The following is a 22,541-nucleotide window of genomic DNA, read 5'->3' as shown; positions in this document are numbered from 1 at the left end:
AGGAGAAAGTGGGACAGGAAGTCCCACTCTTCCTGAAGCCCCCACTCCCCCCCCAAAAAAATGACATGCCAAATGTGGCATGTAAGGGGGAGAGGAGTGGGTTAAGAGGAAGTTCCAAATTTGGGTGGAACTCCTCTTTAAAGCATAACTCCACTTTTGTTGATAGAAAATAAAACATTCCCCTCTGGGTGATCTCTGTACATTGCAAGGATTATAACAAACTTTGTTGCAGATTCCTACCTTTTGTTATTATGAAAAAAATTAATGTGTTTGTCTGTGCCGAGTGAGTCTAATGGGAGTGGTTTCATAATTAACTGTCAGGTGTGGAGCTGCAGGACACTAATGAGGAAATCTGCTGGGCCTGCATCCCTAGACGTGTTCCTATTGGAAATATCTCAAAAAATTTCATTTTTGTCGCAGGGGATGCCTGAAATCTGACTTGTATCTTAGGCAGACTTCTGGGGAAATTGGTGAGCCAATCACACAAGCAGGAAATTATGTTTCTGGGGAGTGGGTCAGTACACAATGTGTGCAGAAAACTCCAGGTAGCCATATTGCAATGTATTCTCAGAAAATTACATTGGCTGCAGATTGGAAAGGAAAGGTAATTTTTAATAACATTCAATTACAAAATAGTTAGTGTTGCAATCATATGCACTATATTATTTTTTCTTTATTTGCTATTTTTTCCCCAACGAAAGTGGAGTTACCCTTTAAAAATGAAGGGAGGCTCTTCTATCTAAACCAGGGGGTCTCAAACTGGCGGCCCTCCAGCTGTTGCGAGTCTACAAGTCCCATCATGCCTCTGCCTGTGGGAGTCATACTTGTAACGGTCAGCCTTGCAATGCCTCATGGGATCAGTTTAAAGCCTCATACACACGATCGGACTTCCATCTGACTTTTCTGTGGATTTTTGTGCGAAGGGGGCTGGCCGTGAACCTGGTATGCATACACACGGCAGAACATTTTCAGCCAACATACACCAAATCAAGTGTTTTTTCAGCTCTTTACCACCAACCTTTGGGCAACTTCTGCTATTGTGGTCTGATGTTTATCATTGGTTCGGAGCATGCGTGTTTGTACTTTAGATTATAGTCCAAAGGATTTGTGTACACACGATCGGATGATCTGACAGAACACATGTTTTGTCGGAAAATTTGAGAGCATGCACAGCAAACATTTGTTGTCGGAAATTCCGAAAAAGAATTGTCCAATTGAGCATACAGACGGTCGGATTGTCCAATAAAACACGTCCATTGGACCATTGTTGTGGGAAAATCCAATCGTGTGTATGGGCCTTTAGACTTCTAAACAAAATGCTTCCCAATGCTTTTGTTTCTAAGACATACAAATTTCAACCCTTACAAGGCACCTTTATAGTCAATACCATGCTTTAAGTGCACAAGCTAATGAGAATCTGGAACAGAATTAACTTCACTGAAGTATGTAGTTCCAATTGGAAGATTATATAGAATATGTATAGCCATAAGCTTCATGTGATCTGCATAGACTGTCTATGCAAATCACATAAGGTTTCCCCAGGCTCCGTCCAGAACATAGGTGATGTGAGGGCTGGGGAGGGGGAGCTGTGTGGTTAGGCTGGAGCAAAGAGCCTCCAACACTTCCAGGAACAGCAGAAAAAGGGCTCTACTGGCATAGTACTTTTAACAGGAACACTAAAAAGAAAAGCAGTCACAGCTTTGGCACTGCAGGTGAATTTACATAACAGGATGCATTGAGTAACGTGCAAAAGCCATGCATAAATGGTGTCCAAAGCAGGGTACAAATTACGTTTTTTTTCTCTTCGTTACAGAGTCAGATTTGTCTGAAGCCACCGAATAAGATACTCAACAAAGCTAGGTTTTGTTAACCCCTACCAGTTAATGATCAGTGGCAACAGGACAATCTAAAATAGTAAATAAACCCATTAAAAAGAAGAACCTTGCTGCAGCTGCCCAGTTTGGGAGGGGGATAGTTCAGCTTCATAACACTCATATGGAGGCACTCTTGCTAGACCCGGATCCCACTAAACTGGTCTCCAGATTTTATGCGGCTTTGAGTCCTGGGGATTTACAGTTGGATGGGAGAGCTAAAGCCTGCTGGATTGGTGTTGCACCGGAGTTAGGATGATTCAGTCAAGATATTTGCACGAGATGTACAATACTCCAGCTCGCTTATTCCATATGCATAAACAAGACTCTCCTGTATGTCAAAGACCAGTTGAGTGAGGGTACCTTTCTCCACACGGTATGGGAATGTTCTAAAGTTAGACCCTTGTGGTAACAGGCGACGGCGTTCATTGCTGATAAGGTCGGACTCCCCAATGTCTGTAATCCTTTATTATGTTTGCAGTGGGTTATTGAAGATGAGGAGATGAATGTGGTTACCAAATAGTTTCTTAGATGACTTTTCTTTTATGCCCATAAACTTACTGTGAGGAGGTGGATCCATGTTTAATATCTCACTGTGGGAATGTGGTTGAAATAGAGCGTGATGTCCGCACTGACCAACTGAATGACCTATGAAGCCAGGAGAGCTCCAAAAAAAAAAAAGTTTATGAAGGCTTGGTTTCGCTGGGTCGACTCTACCGACACACTAGAAGGGGAAGTTTATACTTGAAAGGTTAGGGGATGGAAAGTGAAGGAATGATATTATTTTGAACAGTGTATTGAGGAAAACTAGCACACAGTGCTGGGACAAGGTGGGATATTCTTTGTTTTGTTGTTTCGGATACCGTTTACCGAGTTTGAGGTTTACTGTTAATTCCGTGTTTGTGACATGTGAGAACTTTGGTATCAGATGTTTTGGATGGATCAATCCTAATACCTTTGTATGTCTCTGTATTTTCTATTGATATTTTTTCGTAATGGAAATGTTCATGTCTGTAGCCTCTGCTGATCGGCAATAACATTTTTATTTTTATTTTTTTTTGTAAAAAAAGGAAAGAAAAAGAACCTTGCTAAAATAATGTGAAGAAATCAATAAATAAATGCTCTAGTTACCTGGGGAAATTTCGACTTCTTAGTTCTTTTATGAAACTGGCAGTGCCTGTCTGCACTGGTTTCCCCACATCCTTGGTATCTTGCTTGGCGAGATCTTGCTTGGGATACCCCCGTCGACGTTTCACTAAGGAAAAAAAAAAAAAAAACGTGGAGAAAAATTCTAACTGCAAAACAATGCCTTGACATAGTGCTCTTTGCAATTGCCTACACTTCAACCACTTATGGACCGCCCACCAGACATTCACTGCGGCAGGGAAGCCACTTGGTGCCAGATCAAGTACATGATCTGACACTTCCGGTCTGGGGCGTGCGCTGCCGACTTGATCCCGCTGTGATCACACACACACACACACACACACACACACTATGGAAGCCCAGCGGTGGGTACTACAGACTATGTCCGCTGGCACTCGCCGATTACACAGACAGCATGACAATCTGTATGTAAACAAGGCATACTGTCATTCAAGAGAAGGCATCGATCCTGTGTTTCTGCAAAGCAGGAACACAGATCTTTGCCTTTCCCTAGTCAAAGCACCTCCCCCACAGTGAGTAAACACAGTCTAGGCACACAGTTAACCCTTTGATGTTAACCTCTTCCCAGCCTGTGTCATAAGCAGTATTATTATGCAGGATTTATATAGCACCAACCGTTTATGCAGCGCTTCACAAAAAAAAAAAAGGCGGACAGTACAATTACAATACAGAAGGACCCTGTTCATGGAGCTTACAATCTAATTTATACAGCGACAGTGCATATTGTTTTTAGCACTAATCACTGTACAAGTGTCACTGGTCCCCAACAAATGTCAGTTAGGTATCTGATTTGTCCACCGTAATGTCGCAGACCGGCTAGAAGTCACTGATTGCCACCATTACTAGTAAAAAAAAATAACCCAAAGTTTGTAGATGCTATAAATTTGGGCCAAACCAATCAATATAGGCATATTGGGATTTTTTTTTTTTTTTATCAAGTTTGTAGCAGAATACTTATTGGGCTAAATTGATGAAGGAATTGAATTTACATTTTTTATAGCAAAAAGTAAAAAAAAAAAAATAAAAAAAAAAAAAGGTATATTTTCTTCAAAATTGTTGGCCTTTTATTTATAGCGGCAAAAAATCGAAACCGTAGGAGGTGATCAAATACCACCAAAAGAAAGCTCTATTTTTGAGAGAAAAAACAAAAAGATATACATTTTATTTGGGTACAGTGTCACACAACACAATTGTCAGTTAATGTAATGCAGTGCCGTATCGCAAAAAATGGCCCGGTCATAAAAAAAAAGGGGGGGGGTGTAAACCTTCAGAAAGTGAAGTGGTTAATAGATACCAGTCATAAAATAAATACATAGGCTGCCATGGCTGATGATCTGCCTGGCCGTCATGCTGATGTGTTAATATTCCTTTGCTGCCTTCTTGATTTGGGCACATGACTCGGCAGCATTGAAGTCCGACACAGCCAAGCAACTTGAATTTTCTGAAAGTTAACAGCAGTTGCATCACCTATACATTTCTCAAATGATGTATTTTTAAAGCAAAACGGTACCCCTCCCTTGTGTTTGGCATCTATCTGCTTGACATTGTCCTTTCTCTGAAGATTGAGGCAGAATGCAGAGCTGGTGAAATCTTGCAAGAAGACACTGCAATAATTACAAGATCATCTTTGTGCGATAATTGGGCCGCTCTGTACTCCCCAGGACATTGCTGGAAGGAGTGTGATGTTAATCTCACCCAGGCACCACCGGTGGAAGATTAGGCTAGTCAAAATTAACTTTTCTTTACAGGTACCTTTTGCACATACTAAGAGCTAGTGATTTTTGTAGAAGGGGGGCCCCCAGACATACGCGGATGTTGTATTTTACTTAAAAAAAAAAAAAGTTCAACATTAAATGCTAAACCTAAAATACTTACTAACAGGTGGCCCATGCGTTATCTGGCAGTTGGGACAATGATACAGATCAATCTCTGATGCCTTTTCTTCCTCTACACCAACACAGCTGCAAAGGAAAGGAGCGGATCAATGCATGACAGTTTTACAGCAATTCTACAAAGCCTATCAAATCATATGCAACAGAACAATAGTCAGTCAAATTAAGTGTTAAAGTGGTTGTAAAGGCAGAAGGTTTATGTCAATGCATCCTATGCATTGAGATAAAAAGCCTTCTGTGTGCAGCCCCCCCTCAATACATACCTGAGGCCAATCTCTATGCAGCGATGTCCACTAGTCCCTCCTTCTTGATTGGCCGAGACACAGCAGTGGTGCCATTGTCTCCCACTGCTGTCAAAGTCAGGAGATAGAGACCACAGCTCCGTGTCTGAATGGACACACAGAGCTGTAGCTCGGCATGGATGCCCCCATAGCAAGCTGCTAGCTGTGGGGGCACTCAACCAAGAGGGAGGGGCCAGGAGCAGCGAAGAGGGACCCAAAAAGAGAAGAATCCAGGCTGCCCTGTAAAAAAAAAACAACTGCACAGAGCAGGCAAGTATAGCTTTTTTTTTTTTTTACAATAAATCAAGACTTTACAATAACTTTAATTATCAGCCTTGCAGTTCGTTCCGTCACATATCACTTTTCCGAAGGAGTAACAGCGGCTGTAAGCATTCAGGAGGTGCTACCGCCGCCTCCTGAACACCTATTTTTTTCTGTTTCTTAGTTTACTCTTTAAATTGCCGAACAGCAATATTACACTGCGGGACGGCGCTACAACTTTGAGCCGAGTGTTTGGCTTGGGGTTGTGGTGTGGCCCCACTGAACTCAATGGGCGAGTAAAAATGCAACAACCAGGAAGCAAAACATCGCGACAGCGGCATGTGTACAGCCCTATCTGGCTAATACAATTTGTGTGGGCGGCAAACCGCGGCTCAGCTATCCGTTTTTACCACTGCCCATTACCAGTGGTTACTGACATCTCGCCCTCCCCCTACAGGCCGTCATGGTACCCCCAACAAAGGAGGCACCGTGTCTCCTATCTACGCTACAATCCACTTCAATAATATAGTTATAGTGACTGTAACGTATAATTTAAAAAGAAATTAAACATGTTCTACATACCTGCTCTATTGCAGTGGTTTTACACAGAGCAGCCTTGATCCTCCTCTTCTTTGGCCCCCCCCCTTTGTTGCTCCTCCCTCCTGTCGAGTTCCCCCACAGCAAGCTGCTTGCTACGGGGGCACCCAAGCTGAGCTGCAGCTCCATGTGTTCATTCAGACATGGAGCTGCCATTTAGCCCTGTCCCCTCTCTGATTGGCTAACTGACTTTGCCTGACAGCAGTGGGAGCCAATGGCGCTGCTGTTGCATCTCCGCCAATCAGGAGGGAGAGTCCTGGACGGCCAAGGGGCTCGTGGACATCGCAGGATAGAGAAGGGGCTCAGGTAAGTATTAGGGGGTGGCTATGGTGGCTGCCACACACAGGTTTTTTTTATCTTAACGCATACAAATTTCTGCCTTTACAACTCCTTTAATAAAAGGAATATCATTGTGCAATAGGTCACTCACCTGCCATGGAACCAGTCTTGACAAACATCACATTCAATCATGAATCGCGTCACGTCGTATGGAAGGCGACACAAGCAATACACTGGAACAGAAGCCATCTTGTTCTAGCAGAAAATTATTCCTCACTTCCAGGTTACCAGTAAAACCACCATAGGGCTGAAAATGCGAATACAAGTATTTCCTGAGAGCCTTTCCACACAGGTCTGAAATTTCACTGATACTTGATCATTCAGGTACCCTGGAGGGAAAAAAAAAACATATGCAAATTAGAATCTGCAGAAGTTGAATAACTAAGTACTTTATGCTGCACCATAACAAGTATTACTACTACAGAATAAAAACAACAAGCAAATATTATTGAACTACCCAAAAAAAAAAAAAATACTTCGAGTAATTTCCACATCTTGCAATGAAACAAAAGTATGCTTGCATTCAATTCATTCACACTCCATATATTTTTCAGTCATGTTTTGCCACAATCCGGGCTCATCACAATATTACTGTATATATTGGCGTATAACACTCACTTTTGTGTGTGTATATATATATTTTATGTTATTTTGTAAGCCATTAACCACTAGAGAGCCGCGCTATAGACGAAAGATGTCCACAGCGCGGCTCTCAACTGCCTTTTATGTGCATTCCCCGCGCGCAGCGGGGAAACACTGTGCCCGGCGCATCGCTGAGATGCTGATGCGTGTGCCTGGCATCCGCGATGTCCGCCAGGTACCCGTGATCGGCGGTGACAGCAGGGACGTGGAGCTCTGTGTGTAAACACAGAGCTCCACGTCCTGTCAGGGAAAGAGGAGACGGATGCTGTGTCCCTTGTACATAGGGACACAGATCGGTCACCTCCCCCAGTCACCCCCCTTCCCCCACACAGTTAGAACACACCCAGGGAATACATTTAACCCCTTCCTCATCCCCTAGTGTTAACCCCTTCCCTGCCAGTCACATTTATACAGTAATTAGTGCATTTTTATAGCACTGATCGCTGTAAAAATGTGAATGATCCCAAAATTGTGTCAAAAGTGTCCGATATGTCCGCCGCAATATCGCAGGCCGGACCAAAAAAAAAAAAAAAAGCCGCCATTACTAGTAAAAAATAAATAAATCATAAATCTATCCCCTAGTTTGTAGGCGCTATAACTTTTGCACAAACCAATCAATATACGCCGATTTTTTTTTAACAAAAATATGAAGAATACGTATCGGCCTAAACCGAGGAATTTTTTTTTTAAAATTTGATATTATTAAAACAAAAAGTATAAATAATAAAAATTGCAGAGATGATCAAATACCACCAAAAGAAAGCTCTATTTGTGTGAAAAAAAATTATAAAAATATAATTTGGGTACAGTGTTGTATGACCGCGCAATTGTCATTCAAAATGCGTCAGCGCTGAAAGCTGAACATTGGTCTGGGCACGAACGGGGTTTAAGTGCCCAGTAATGAAGTGGTTAAAGCACCCCTGTCGCCTCGCGTCCGCATATGTAAACAACGGTCAAACCACACGAGAGAAATCGCCGTGAACGTTACAGCGAGAGAAATTCTAGCCCAAGACCTCCTCTGTAACTATAGATTGTCTGTAAAAAAAAAAAATTGAAGTGTCACCTATGGAGATTTTTAAGTAACGAAGTTTGGAGCCTATCCACGAGAGTGCGCAATTTTAAAGCGTAACATGCTAGGTATCTATTTACCCGGCATGACATTATCTTTTACATTATACAGAAAATAATAAAAAATAAATTATAAAAATTGGGCTAACTTTACTGTTTTTTTTTTTAATTCATGAAAGTTTTTCCCCACCCTCCTAAAATAAAAAATAAAGAAAATAGCCTTTGAAAAATTGCTGCGCAAGTACCGCGTGACATAAAAAAAAATGGCAATGCTCGGCATTTTATTCACTAGGGTCTCTGCTAAAAATATATATATAATGTTTGGGGGTTCTGAGTGATTAATGATTTGTACATGTAGAAGACGAGCGCCGGAATTGGGCCGGTATGGAAGACGAGCGCCGGAATTGGGCCGGTATGGAAGACGAGCGCCGGAATTGGGCCGGTATGGAAGACGAGCGCCGGAATTGGGCCGGTATGGAAGACGAGCGCCGGAATTGGGCCGGTATGGAAGGAGGAGCGCCGGAATTGGGCCAGTATGGAAGGAGGAGCGCCGGAATTGGGCCGGTATGGAAGCGGCGAATAAATGGCACGGTATACGCGGTGGTTTTTGCACATTTCACACGCGTTCCGAAAATGGCGCGATTTGCGCGCGCTGCTGACTACACTTAGCGTGAATGAGGCATTAGAGGTAAGAAAAGCCTAAAGAATAAATAAAAGGAAAGTACTGATAATACATCATCCAATAGGAGAAAGGTTATCCATATATGGGGGGTGGGGAAGGTTTACACACTGCAATGGGTGTCATCAGCTGTCCCTTCATTGTTGTACATTGCCGGTTGCTATGGGTTACGGCTGTATTGCCTTCACTAGAAGCCGGCCTCTACCCCCTGCCCAGGTCTCTCACCCTACATTCAGTCATACCTCTGTGTATCACATACAAACTTATCACTAAACTTCCCCACAGACTCACAAAGCCCCATTACTATTAACCGGGAGATTACGTACATCCCCGGCCTGGTCACACAAAGGACGAGCCCTTAGCCGCCCGCACGGCTCTATGTGGGGCATTAAAGCACATCATTTTCACCGGCCTGAGGCCTAGGGTTTTGTGCCGAGCCCGGCCGCGCGCTTTACCTGAGCCCGAGGCCTGACGCGTCACGTGCACGCCAGCCGGAGTCCGCGCGAAGAATGCCGGGGAGAGGAGTCCACAGTAACCAGGGAGGAGCGGGTGGTCAGGGGATGAGAAAGGGACGGCACAACCCGGACTGCGTCCGCAAAAACCGAGAGTTCGGTGGCTGAGAGGTCTGAGGCCTTCCCGACGCCATTAGCCTTGGTGACTCCGCCCAGTGTGGAGCGTCACACTCCGGCGACACCTTGGGGGGAACAATAAAGTTATTTGAAAATGACAAGCGCCATTTTGTTGGTGTCAGGCATTTAGCAAAAAATAAAAAACAAAACAAGTTACCTAAGGAATTGTGCACCAAATACAAGCATAGTTCCTGATTTGGAACAATGTCCCTCTTTCCTCATCATTTGTCCCTCATTTTGGTCTGTTCTATATAGTTGTATATAAAATGCACTTTTTATCTATCAAAAAGTGTTTTCCAGCACTAAACCTTTCATCTGATTTCTAAATTGCTGCATTTGTTAATTCCAAAAGCCAATATAAAGGAAAAGTAGCAGTAAAAAAAAAGCACTTGTGGGTTTAACCAATCTTGTTTTTTGTACAATTCTCCTTCCAGGGGGCGTGGCCTATGCCTGCATACTTTTGCTGATAGATGTTCCTCATTCCCACCTCAAAAAGTTGGGAGGTATGTACAAGTGCAATTTTAAATAAACTACTTGTTTTTATCTTTTGTTACTGCTAAATGCTGCTGATCCTTTGCAGCCATTATCTGCCTATTATTATTATACCAGATTTATATAGCGCCAACAGTGTGCGCAGCGCTTTACAATAGTTGCAATACAATTCAATACAGGAGGAATCAGAGGGCCCTGCTTGTTAGAGCTTTCAATCTAGGAGAGAGGGTCAAGTCACACAAAATGTAATACCATGTTTCCCCGAAAATAAGTGTAGCGTTCTGTTGAGTAGGCGCTATTTTGTAAATTTAGTTACCTAAGCTGTAGTTTAGCTCAGAGGATTATACCAAATTGTGGGTTTCTGTTCCAGTCCAGCTGTATTGCAAATGTTCCCCTCGCCTGCCGGTGTCGCTGTCACCGGGAGTCAAGGTTGGAAATGCAATGGGCTGGGTGCTGGGTGCATTGGGTGCCTTCTTCCCAGAAGCAGCCCAGTGTGTGTGGTCAACCCGCTGTGTATTCTGGGGGAGGGTACTTAAGGGACAGACACTGTTCTGGCGTGGTCTTACGATCCTGACCTGATGTCCCTCCTGGCCTCAGGGATGTGCTATCAGTGTTTTCCGGTCTCGGGGGCCTGCTGGCCCGAGGCTCCGCAACTGAGAGTAGGCCCAGGAGTTTCTGGGGTGGTCCTGTGCTGTCTTGCCTGCGGGAAGAAGCTGAGCAATTGGGGACTCAATTGAAGAACGCATCCGGACCAACTTGCCTCACTGTGCTGCCGGCCTGGCTGAGAGATCCTGGCACCATGAGCTGTGTACTTTGTTTGAAATTTCGCTCAGTGTATGCATGGTTACACAATCCTGTGGCAGAGGGCTGTGTAACGACCCAACGACACTCATCAAGTCTGTGGCAGAGACTTTGAACGAGCTTCGCACCGGCTGCTAGGTCAGCGAGAGTGGGCCTATCCGGTGGTTGCTAAATTCAGCGTGGAACCAATTTGTCCTCTGGATCTAAGACTACCCCAGGGGCGGACTGACAACTCATGGGGCCCCCGGGCAATAGAAGATTATGGGGCCCCGGGCTTACAGATGGCCACCACGCCAGGAGGCAGTGCCGAGGCTGGGCAGCTAAATGTCAGTTTCGGACATATCAGGGACAGATGTAAAAAAAACACAGATTTTTACATACTGTCCCTGGTTTTACTGAGCCTGGCAAACCTGATGGGGGCCCCCCTAGTGGCATAGTGCCAGAGTGACTCAATGGTCAGTCCGCCCCTGGACTACCCATGATCCGCAAAGCAAGGTATCTGCATCTTGCCTATCCCTCTACCCCCTCTGTTGGAGAACTTGTTTAATAAAACCCTTGAAGAAAAAAGAAACTGAAGTGTTGGTGCAGACATTCTTTTTGAACAACTCTTCAGGAGGGACCCCTAGATCGAGATTGGTGAACAGTAAGGTAATGGCAGGCCCAAAATTAAACCAGCAGCTCCTTCGGGGGTAGTGCTACATAAGCCAGAGTCTTTTATTAATTTTTTCAACAAAAGACCCAGTAGGGCTTGTAATGTGCCGTCTTCTCTTCCCATCCTTTTCCTTGCCTGTCAGAAATGGCAAGTGTTAAAAGTGCCTGTAAACTCATAAAATGCACTGCATTACAACACTATACAATGTAAAGTGCGCCCCGTGCCTTCCTCTGCGTTTCCGTGACCCGCCTGATCGGTCTTCCATGCTCCGAGCACTGCAGAGGGAGGGGACTCGAAATCCCCCGCTGATAGCTGTCAGAAGGAGCGCAACGGGGGATAAGTTGAGCGCCGCTTGGCACTTCCATGACCCGCCTGATCTGTCTTTTCCCACTCCGAGCATAGCAGCAGGAGGGGGCCCCAAAATGCCCCAATGACAATAGAGGAATAGAGCAGCGGGGGATCAGGTGAGCAGGGCCACAACAAAAGGTATTCACCATAGAAACATACACAGTCTAAACCACACAACCCTTCCCAACAAGGATTTATTTTCAGGGTAGGACTTATAGGGCATTCCCGGCCAGGGCAAGTACGGTCAAGTGAGTAAAGCGGTGATGTGGCGGCCTTTTTTAGGGGCATCATATTGGCCCAGGTGGGTTGGCTGTGTCAGTTTCATCCCGAGACACTGTATTGTCCTGGAATGAATGTGCCCGGGACAGACCTGCAAAATGCAGGACTGTCCCGGGCAATCCGGGACATGTGGTCACCCTACAAGGATCGCGTTATGATAGCAGCCAAACAAAATCTATCTTGCCTCATTAATTTGCGGAATTATCCTTGATTTATCCCAGCAAACAGCTCTAAATAGGAAAAAGTCTTGCTCCTTTGACCAAGACTCTGCTGAACAATAACATTCCCTACAAGTGGGGCTTCCTCACAAAGTTGCTGGTGACATGAAATGGCAATAGTTCCTATATACAGTGTGGAAAAACATCTGCAGCTCTTAAAGCAATGATATACCTGTGGATGACCTGATAGCCCAACCACATCCTCCAGCCCATCTAGATACAGAATGGTCCCAAACCTAGGACAGTCTCAGAAGCTTAGATTGCTGCTGCCTCCTCACTTACTCCTTATGCCTCTTATGGAAGCCATGGAACCACTTTAGAGACTACCCTCATGTATATATGGCTAACCGCCCAAAGAACACCTGTCATTGCTATCCGGGAATCCATTGCGTTTCGCCATTCTGTGACATCAGTGACCCACAAGGATGCTTTCTTATCTTATACACTTTAGTGAACATGTATGCCCTGAACACGAAACAAAAAGTTATTTGATCTCTACGACATTTGGAGATGTCTGCATGGCCTGGAGAAGGATTTCACCTTTATGTCAGCACCCCATGCCACGTACTCAAGAATCAACTTTTTTCTTACAGATAAAAGGTCCTTGCAGAGTGTATTGTGTTCCAACATTGGTACAATCTCATGGTCAACCCACACCCCAGTATCTTACGGGCTTGACAATACCTTCAGTAACTCTCCTCCTTTTGATCCAAACCATAAGCCTGAAAAAATTGAGACGCTTTGGTATATAAGAGATTCTTTCCCTAGGGAAAAAACACTGCGCCAACACGTGAATAAATATATATTAACCTAATTAAAGAAGCCACCAGTACCTATTACTCAAGATACCCAAAGTAAAAAAAACATAAAATACAAAAAAGGTACAGCGCTAAAAATATTGAGTGATAATAACCAAATAAGTGAAAAATAGTGATAAGCGATATATCAATAAGATGATATAAAATAAACGTTTGAAACCAATATTATATCAATGTAAAAGTCCCAAGTAGTGAAGTGGTTAATAATTTGAAAAAAGAAGGGAGGTGCACTGAAAAAAATCTTCTTCCACCAAAAAGGGACACCCAGGTAGTGAGATGTAGTCTCCTTACCGAATCCACTGACCGCTATATCAGCGGTCAGTAAGGCACAGGGATGATTATAGTCTTCCCAATCAGACTTTCTCCGGCAGGTGAATGGAAAGGGCAGATCCTCAGCAACAGTCCCCAACACATGGAATAATATGGCTCATATATATTGGAAAAATGAACATAAACACTCTATAGTAAAGTACTGCAAAGATCGCAGATTTAATAAAGGTTGGGTTGCACTTACAGTTAAGATGAATTAAAACGGCATGGGATAGACAGAAAGTGGCGTTTTGATCCGACCCAGTCCTGTCAGCTGGTCTCCGTGTGTGTGTATCTCCTCGTGAGGGTGATGACGTTCCACGCAAAATCCGGCCGTTCCTATGCACGTTTCGTCGTAAATGACATCGTCGGGGATAGGCCAGACCCTTTGGTGCCTGCTCACCACAATCACTTGTAAACACAGAATTCTGATTTCTGTGTTTACAAGTGACAGCTCTGCACTCTGTGTGTAACCCCCCTGAACTCTGCACTCTGTATGTAATGCAATCCTGGTATTTAATGCCCCTTTAAGACCCTTCTACTGTTTGTGAAATTTGAACAGGTCGTGGTTGAGTTCCTGCACCTTTTTTCTGAGAAAAAAAGCTCTGCGCTTACTACTTTACAAATATGAGAAACATCTAAAATATCTCAAGGCTGATACGCATAGCCTCAACAATAAAGCAGGAGCTTGGTTAGCGAACAGTTAAAGCACAAGAACTTGAGCAAAATATCTCCCATGTAATGCATCCTATATCACAAACCAAACTATCAAATCCAAGAGATATAGCCAATGCCTTTAGCCTGTATTATCAATACCTATATGATTTGAAATCGGACCCTGTTACTCCGCAACCCACTTCTTCCACCATTGCTGTCTTTCTCCAGTCAATTTATCAGCGTTGTTACATGAGCAATTGGCATCTATATCCCAACCATTCTCACTTCAAGAAATAGGCTCTGCTATTAAGAGGATCTCATGTTATAAGTCCCCCAGAACAGATGGTTTCTCAAATGAATTCTATAAAAAAAAAAAAAAAATGTCTGCACATATTGCCCCTGCATCTGTGTTCAACCTTGCTGCTACCTGAAATGCTTAGAGCTTTTATCATGATGATCTCCAAACCCAACAAAGACCCAACCAAGGTCAGCAACTATAGACCTGTCCTTACTCAACAGAGACATTAAACTGCTGTCCAAATTATTGGCCCTGCGGTTACAAAGTGTCCTATCCTTGCTTACCCATCCTGAACAGGTAGGCTTTGTCCCTGGCTGTCAGGCTTCTGATGAAACCAGACGCCTCTTGAATCTCATTACGCAAGCTGGGCTCTCACCAACACCTTCTCTGCTCTTGTCTTTATGGTCCATTGGGAATTTCCAAAGAGAAGTTCACAAATTTGGGATCACTGGCTGGCTACAGGATATTCCTCCCTCTCAATAGTGGTCCTTACCTCAGGTATTATATCTAACACCAACCAAATCACTAATGGCATGAGGCAGGGGTGTCCCCTTTCCCCAATTATTTTCACGCTCCTCATGGAACCCTTAGCAGAATGCATTAGTCCCATCCTCATATCACTGTTGTATCTATGGTGAACCGTGACCTCAAGATCAGCTTGTTTGCGGATGACGTCACGCTCATAGTATCCAACCCTGACATTCTCTCCTGGCAATTCACCCTGTACTATAGTGTTTGTGTAATGGATCAATTATGATATTGGTGGGCTCCCTCTAATAACGTGTGGTCTAAAATTGAGTCTTCAATCCCGCATTGTGACCTACGGTCTACCCTTATCACGCTCAGTTTCAGACTACCTTGCATGTCATCTCCTTTCCCCAGTAAGCTCTTCATTACAGGCAGGGCGCCATCAAGGGGTACAGCCAGTACACAAGTAATGGGCCCAGAGCAGGTCACAACCCGGGCCATCTTTATCAAATGGCAGCTGTCAGAGCAGACCATCTGCCAGACTGCAGAGGAGGGTGGATAGGTGGACAAATCCCATCGACGTGAGGGTCGGGTCCACCATCAGGCAGGCTGCGTTTCGATCTAGTACTACGGTGTGCACTGGCCAGTTGGTGCCAGCGGAGTGCCCCATGGAGGAGGAAGAGTTTAGGGTAGAGGAGCCCCCCCCCCGCTCTTTTATATGTACAGGTCAGGGCTGGCTGTCAGACAGGCTCCACTCCACGATACTACAGTGTGCGTAAAGCTGTGTGTGGGGGGTGCGGTGTGAGGTCAGTTGGTACCACTGGAGGGCCCCATGGAGGAGGTCAGGATGTGGAGCCTGGTGGAGATGGGACACAGGCTCAACTACCCCTCCTGGTACTCCTGGACAGATGAGAGCTGGAAAAACAAAGGTGTGCGACACTGCCTCCCACCTGTCCCGTTGCCCTTCTTCCATGAAACTTCCCCCTCCTGTCCTGCTGCCCCCCCCCCCACCTGTTCCGCTGACCTCCTCCCATGACACTTACCCATCCAGTTCTGCTGCCTGCCACCTCTTAACACACTGCCCCCCACCTGTCCCACTGCTCCCGTCCTGTCTTGCTTCCACCCTCATGTGGGAAGAGATGGGACTGGAGGAGGGCATGGGATGGATGTGATGGGACTGGGGGAAGAATGGGATGTTTATGCAACACACTAAAGTAAGGTGACCAGATTTTTAAAATTAAATCCGGGGACATATTTTTTCTTTACTAGTAATGGCAACAATCAGCGAGCCCGTCACCGCTGCCTCACAGCCTCTCAAGTCTTACTCTTCGGGCCCCCGGCTACTACTGCATGGGGAGCGGAGGAAGATCACTCCGCCAGGGAAGGCAAGGAGTTAGGCAGGTGGCTGGCCAGGATTTGAGCCAAGGCAGAAGAACATGCGAGTGAAGCTGAATGGGCATGTGCCCGAAACTGAAGAAATATTCCCTCCGCTACGACCAGCACATGATCATCAGAAAGGGGCACAGATGATGGGAAAATACAACCCCCCTATGCTAGTAGGCACGGCGGAGCGGGGGGGGGTGTAATTCTATTTTTTTTATTTTAATTCTGCACCGATTGTCTTTGAAATTGCCCCTGCCCCATATTAAATCCAATCTGGGGACAAAACCAGGGACAGACTTGGTCCTGAAACTGCGGATGTCTGGTCACCCTACACTAAAGCAACTGCTGCAAAAACGAATAGGTGAATCCATGACTAAAGTAATAAGTGTATGAATGGTGCTGCACTTTTATGAAACTATATAAAGCCTGTGTGACAAGTAATACATCTGTAAATGGAAAGGAGATACTAAAATTGTACACAAGATGGCAGTAGAACCAAAACATCAAATACAAAAACCTTCCAAGGTAAATAAAAATGCAGATATAAATCTTGTGCAGCAAAAATCAATCAGTGCTCATAAAATATACATCAACAATCAATGTATTTCAGATATCCACTGTAGGTCTTTGCATTAATAGTTGGTGGCTTCTGTAACCTTTGGGGGTTTTCTCCCGTTAATCCAGGAATCATCATTAGGCGGTGGATGGTGGCCCTTCTGTACTGAACTTCCACACTCGCCCCAAAGAGGATGCAAAAATAGTGTAGTATGTCATATAAAATGTATTACGATCAGCACAAGGTAACACCAACATTAGGATGAGACAGTAAAACATCTGTGAGCACCCACGTCATTTTTTTTTTTTACAATGCTTTTTTTTTTGGGGGGGGGGGGGGTATGGTGTTCCTGTTATTTTATTTTTTATTTTACAATTACATATTTACATTTTATTTATAGTAAATTATTTTTTATTAACCCTGTTGGGGGGGCTTTGGTGAGATATCAGGGGTCTTAAACAAACCTTTGACATCTCCACTTTGAGACAGAGAAAGGGACTGAAGACATATTCCCCAGTCCCCTTTCTCTGCAGTCTCAGCTGCACTGAAGATGAATGAACTCCTGTTCATTCATAAACTTAAGCATTGTAAACAGTTTACGATGCTCAGTTATAAATGGACACAGTCCGTGATCACTGACACTGCATTCATACATCCCAATTTTGAGATGGGAATGTGGGACACCTATTAGCAAAAGTACATAGGACACCCCGCCCAGCCACACTCCTCTTAAAGTGGCCATTTTTACCTACAGGTAAGCCTAGCCTATCAGTGATTGTGCCGTTCCTAAAGGAGCCCGTGCCGTGACTGACGGCTCCCGCGCACATGCACAGGAGTGCCGTCATTGTGGCTCCGTCCAATCACAGCAACGGAGCCATGATACACAGAAGTAACCCCCGGGAAAGATGTCAGCCGCCCGAGTGATTTACGAGGACGGTTGCGGGGCTTAGATCAGAGGTGAGTATTACTTAATTAGCTCATTATGCCTTTGTCTTACAGGGTTTTTTTTTTTTTGAGGCTTTACTTCCTCTTAAAAATTAGAGTTGTACAAAAAATTATTAGTTAAACCCACAAGTGCTTTTTTCCCCCACCATTCCTTTATTTTTGGCTTTTGGAATTTACAAATGCAGAAATTTAGAAATTGGATAAAAAGGTTTAGCACTGGAAAAAAAATTTTTTTTAAATATTTTATTTAAACCACAGGAGGCAGTTCCAAGGCATTACATCAACAGTGTATAAGCATGGGCGTCCGCTGAAAGGGGGGGAGGTGCTTCCGCAGCGGAAATACGCATTTAACCCTTTCTTCAAACGCTAGCAGGGGTTAAAAGCAACGTGCTAACAAGCCAAATAGCGCAGCTAAAATGATGGTAAAGCGGCAATTTACCGATAACGCAGCCAGCTGGCAGTGTGAAATAGCTCTTGAGATAATTCAACTTCACTCCATGCCCATATAAATATAGCCTAGAGAATGTACAGACCCCCCTTCAGCACAGATGGACCCCCCTTCAACACAGACCCCCCCTTTAGCACAGACCCCCCCTTCAGCACAGACCCCTCCATTCAGCACAGATGGACCCCCTTCAGCACAGCCCCCCTATTAAGCACAGATGGACCCCCATTCAGCACAGACAGGACCCCCCATCCCATTCAGTACCTCAGATCAGCCATCAGCACGGCATGGGCACAGCAGGTTCCCTGTGTACACAAACACTGGAGGGGGAGACGGCTTCACTCTGCTCGCTGTGTGTGGGAAATCCGGCCCGGGACTGCATAGACAGCCCACAGCCGTGAGGACTCTTCAACACCTTCTCGATTTTCTAGGGGGGTCCAATTGCCCACCCTTGCCCTATGGAGCGGACGCCCATGTGTATAAGGTACAATGCATTCAACTAAATTGCATATGACATTCTCCAAACCATAAAAATCAACTCATAATATCCGTACCACCACCAGAATGCATTTCAGTGGAGAATAGCATGTTATTCTATCTTCCAGGAAATTAACCACCAAGAATGAAATAAGGAGCTGCCTGTGTTCTTTTCTGTTTACACAGTAAAAGATCAAAGAAGAATATAGAAAAGATTGGAAGGGATGGAATTATGGTTGAAAATAAATCCTGGGGTAGTGAAGAGTAACAACCAAGACAGTTTGCCTAGTTTATGGTGTTTATGACCCAAACGTAGCTATCCCTTCAGAGAAGACAAACATACTCCATACTTTCCAAAGCTTGAAGTATTTTTCGTGTTTGTGCTGCGCTGAAAGTATTAGATTCGGCATCTTATTTAGGTCTACTTTTTGTGTAGCCAACAGCTGATAGTTGGAGGCTGTAGATTTTTCCAGTTAAGGGGGATGCAAGACTTGGCAGTGTTTAGCAGATGGCGTGCATACATTTTTTTTTATACGTTTGTTGGGAGAGACATAGCATGTACGAACAAAAAGGCAGGATCGTCCGGAATCTCAAAATCAGCAAGAGGCGGTTCACACAGGGGCGACCTGTCAGGCGACTCAGCCGCCTGACAAGTCGCGGTCCGCTCTACTCAATGGAACCGTTCCAATAGGAGCGACGCAAGTCGCTCTGACTTAAAAAAAGGTTCCTGTACGACTTTGGGGGCGACTTGCATTGACTTCATTATAGAGGTCATTTTGCAAGTTGCCTCTCAAGTCGTCTTGAGATCGCCTTGCCAGGTCACCCCCAAAGTCATGCCACCTGTGTGTGAACCGGCTCTTAATCTTTGAATAATTTTAAACTTTCTTCCAACAATGTGTTCTTTGGGCATGACCAGAAGATGTGCAACATTGTTCCTTCCTCCTGACACTAATGGTGGTCTACGTTGGGGAAAATGTATGTAAAACCTAAGTTGTACGATACCAACTTGTCAGGATGTTGAAATGCATTTCCTGCATTTTGGTACTGGTGGTCGATTTTAGCGAGAATCAAATAGTTTGTTGGCCTAGTGTGGATGTGCGGTTCAGTTCTACTTCCTACTTCATTATACCTGGCAGGCATGACTGAGGGGTGAACAATAGGTTGTAAATTTGAGAGCGCTTGCGGTAGAGTTTCGTCGTCCAAGCAATATTCCTCAAAAGGTGGTTAAGTGTCGACCAGACCCTTGTGGATTTGGTAAGGACCAAAGAAAATGGTGGAGTTGCAAAGCCAAGAGTACAGGTTTTGGTCAAGAGAGGGAAGTTTAAATGTACAAGATAGTTTGAAAGGGATAGATGTTCCCAGGTATTGTCAGAGCCATATCAACGCATACATCTCATGGTGTAGTATGAAGCATTAATTTAAAACAAAGGTAGACTTACATTTAAAACTGAATTCAATTTTAAATGAAAGTCTACCTTTGTTTTAAGAAAACTACATACTACACCATGAGATGTTTTCCTTCTTGCATAATCAATGACATATAGAGATTGCTTTGGTAGTTTGATGCGCATAATCCTTGAATTTCAGGTGAGTGGCCATTGTACATGATGGCCGATTTGTGCCCTGTTTGGAATTCAGCACTCATTTATGATCATTGACACTGGGATCTGTCGATCACTCACCATTTTCTTGGAAGGACTGTCCTTGAATTTTTTTGTACTTGACTTTTTGATCGCTACTTCCCTGCCAGTGTCATTAGTACAGAAACGGTGCATATTTATAGCACTAATCACTAAATGTCACCGGTTCCCAAAAAAGTGTCAAACGTGTCAGGTTTGTCAGCCGCAATCATGCTAAAAATAAAAAAAAATTGATCTTAGAATAAAAAAAAGCCATAAAAATATCCTATAGTTTGTACTTTTGCGTAAACCAAATATACGATTATTGGGATTTTTACCAAAAATATGTAGCTAAATATTGGCCTAAATTGGAGTTGGTATAGGTGGGTGGAGTGTCGGGAGTGCCTAGTTGTCCTTTAGTAATGTGATTGACTGATATGGGAGCTATGTGGGGATTCTCTAGGGTGCAGCTCTGGTCATGACTCTCCCTGTGTTGGGCCTTGTGAGGCCCCCCCCCCCCCGGCCTCCCTTCCCCTTCTGTCTTGCGCTCTCTGGTGCAGCGGTGGGGGTCTTCCCTTTTGCCCTGGCATGGGAACTAATTTCCATCTCTTCTACCACCTACCTGTTACTTTTATAGTTCTCAATCCACATACTCCCTGTAGCGGGGGATTATGGTACTCAAGTATTATTGCCCAATTGACTTCTGATTTGAATTATATGCTCTTGTACCACTTGTTTATTGTTTTCTTGCGATTATATCTCTGCATGGATAATCATCTCACTGTGTTAAATGTATGATATCCTATGTACTCACTGCTACTGTTATTAATGCTCTATGTATTACCATTGCCTGGTAACTTTTCTTTGTTTTTTGTTTTACATAAATAAAAACTTTGTTAAAAAAAAATATTGGCCTAAATTGAAGAAATTACATTTTACCGTTATTGGATAGTCTTAATAGCAGAAAGTAAAAAAGTTTTTCAAAATTGTCACTTTTATAGCTGGATTCATAAAGAGCGCTGCATCTTTAAGGCGGCGTAGCGTATTTACGCTACGCCGCCGTAAGTTAGATAGGCAAGTACTGTATTCACAAAGTACTTGCCTCCTAACTTACGGCGGCGTAGCGTAAATGTGGCCGGCGTAAGCGCGCCTAATTCAAATGAGGATGGGGGGCGTGTTTTATGTTAATTACTCGTGACCTGACGTGATTGACGTTTTTTACGAACATATCCCAGTGTGCATTGCTCCAAAGTACGCCGCAAAGACGTATTGGTTTCGACGTGAACGTAAATTACGTCCAGCCCTATTCACGGACGACTTGCGCAAACAACGTAAAATTTTAAAATTTCGACGCGGGAACGACGGCCATACTCAACATTGACTACGCCTCCTAGGGGGCAGCTTTATCTTTACGCGGCGTATCTCTTACGGAAACGGTGTATCTTTACTGCGACGGGCGCACGTACGTTCGTGAATCGGCGTATCTAGTCATTTACATATTCTACACCGAACTCAACGGTAGCGCCACCTAGCGGCCAGCCTAAAAATTACACTTTAACATACGACGGCGTAGGAGACTTACGCCGCTCGTATCTTAGCCTAATTTAAGCGTATCTGGTTTCCAGAATACACTTAAATTAACGCCGGCGTAGATTCAGAGTTACGTCGGGGTATCTACTGATACGCGTACATCTTTCTGAATCCAGCAGTTAGAGTGCAACAAAATAAAAACAGCAGAGGTGATCAAATGCTACCAAAAGAAAGCTCTGTGGGGAAAAAAAAAAAAGGACACATTTTATTTGGGTACAGCGTCACACGATTGCGCAATTATCAAAGTAAAGCAATGCTGCAAAAAATGGCCCAGTCAAAAAGGGTGTAAAACCTCCTAGGGCTGAAGTGGTTAAAAAAGATGGGTAAACATTTAGGTTTAAAAATCAAATTCTACATTTTATTTTGCTATGAATGATTCCTTATTATGAATAGTAGAGGATAGTCCTTGAAGTGATCAGAAAGAGGCTACATCTTCACGCACATCACAGGACGAAATTGGGAAGGAAGTCCAGTAAATTGAAGATGACATCTTGTGGGTTGATTGCAGTTCACCTCGACCTTGCTGACACACCAACACTGCTACAAGTCCGCTTGTAGGCAGGAGCTAAGGAGAGATATAGGGTTAGAGACGAAACATTGATACGCAGTCCTTAAAGCATATTTCCACTTTTTCAGCCAAATTGGCATATCACATTATATTTGTTACAAGCTCCTATTACTTCAATACCGTGCATTTTCACCCCCTTCCTGCCCAGACCAATTTTTAGTTTTCAGCGCTGTCGCACTTTGAATGAAAATT

General features: G+C 44.1%; 1 protein-coding gene across 1 annotated transcript in view; it reads right to left on the bottom strand.

Annotated features, from left to right (window-relative positions):
* The window catches only part of PHF8 (PHD finger protein 8), a 37,159-nt gene extending 27,678 nt beyond the window's left edge, over nucleotides 1-9,481 (bottom strand). Inside the window, exons 1-4 of the mRNA XM_040322926.1 lie at nucleotides 9,253-9,481; nucleotides 6,500-6,737; nucleotides 4,914-4,999; nucleotides 3,003-3,126 (exon numbers count right to left, since the gene is read on the bottom strand). Coding sequence (XP_040178860.1) covers nucleotides 3,003-3,126; nucleotides 4,914-4,999; nucleotides 6,500-6,597 — 308 coding nt within the window. The 5' untranslated portion in view covers nucleotides 6,598-6,737; nucleotides 9,253-9,481. The remainder of the gene's footprint in view (nucleotides 1-3,002; nucleotides 3,127-4,913; nucleotides 5,000-6,499; nucleotides 6,738-9,252) is intronic.
* Between the last annotated feature and the right edge of the window lie 13,060 nt (nucleotides 9,482-22,541).

Source organism: Rana temporaria, chromosome 9 (assembly GCF_905171775.1).
Source record: "Rana temporaria chromosome 9, aRanTem1.1, whole genome shotgun sequence".
Classification (NCBI taxonomy): Eukaryota; Metazoa; Chordata; class Amphibia; order Anura; family Ranidae; genus Rana; species Rana temporaria.
This window is presented reverse-complemented; position numbering and strand designations above follow the sequence as displayed.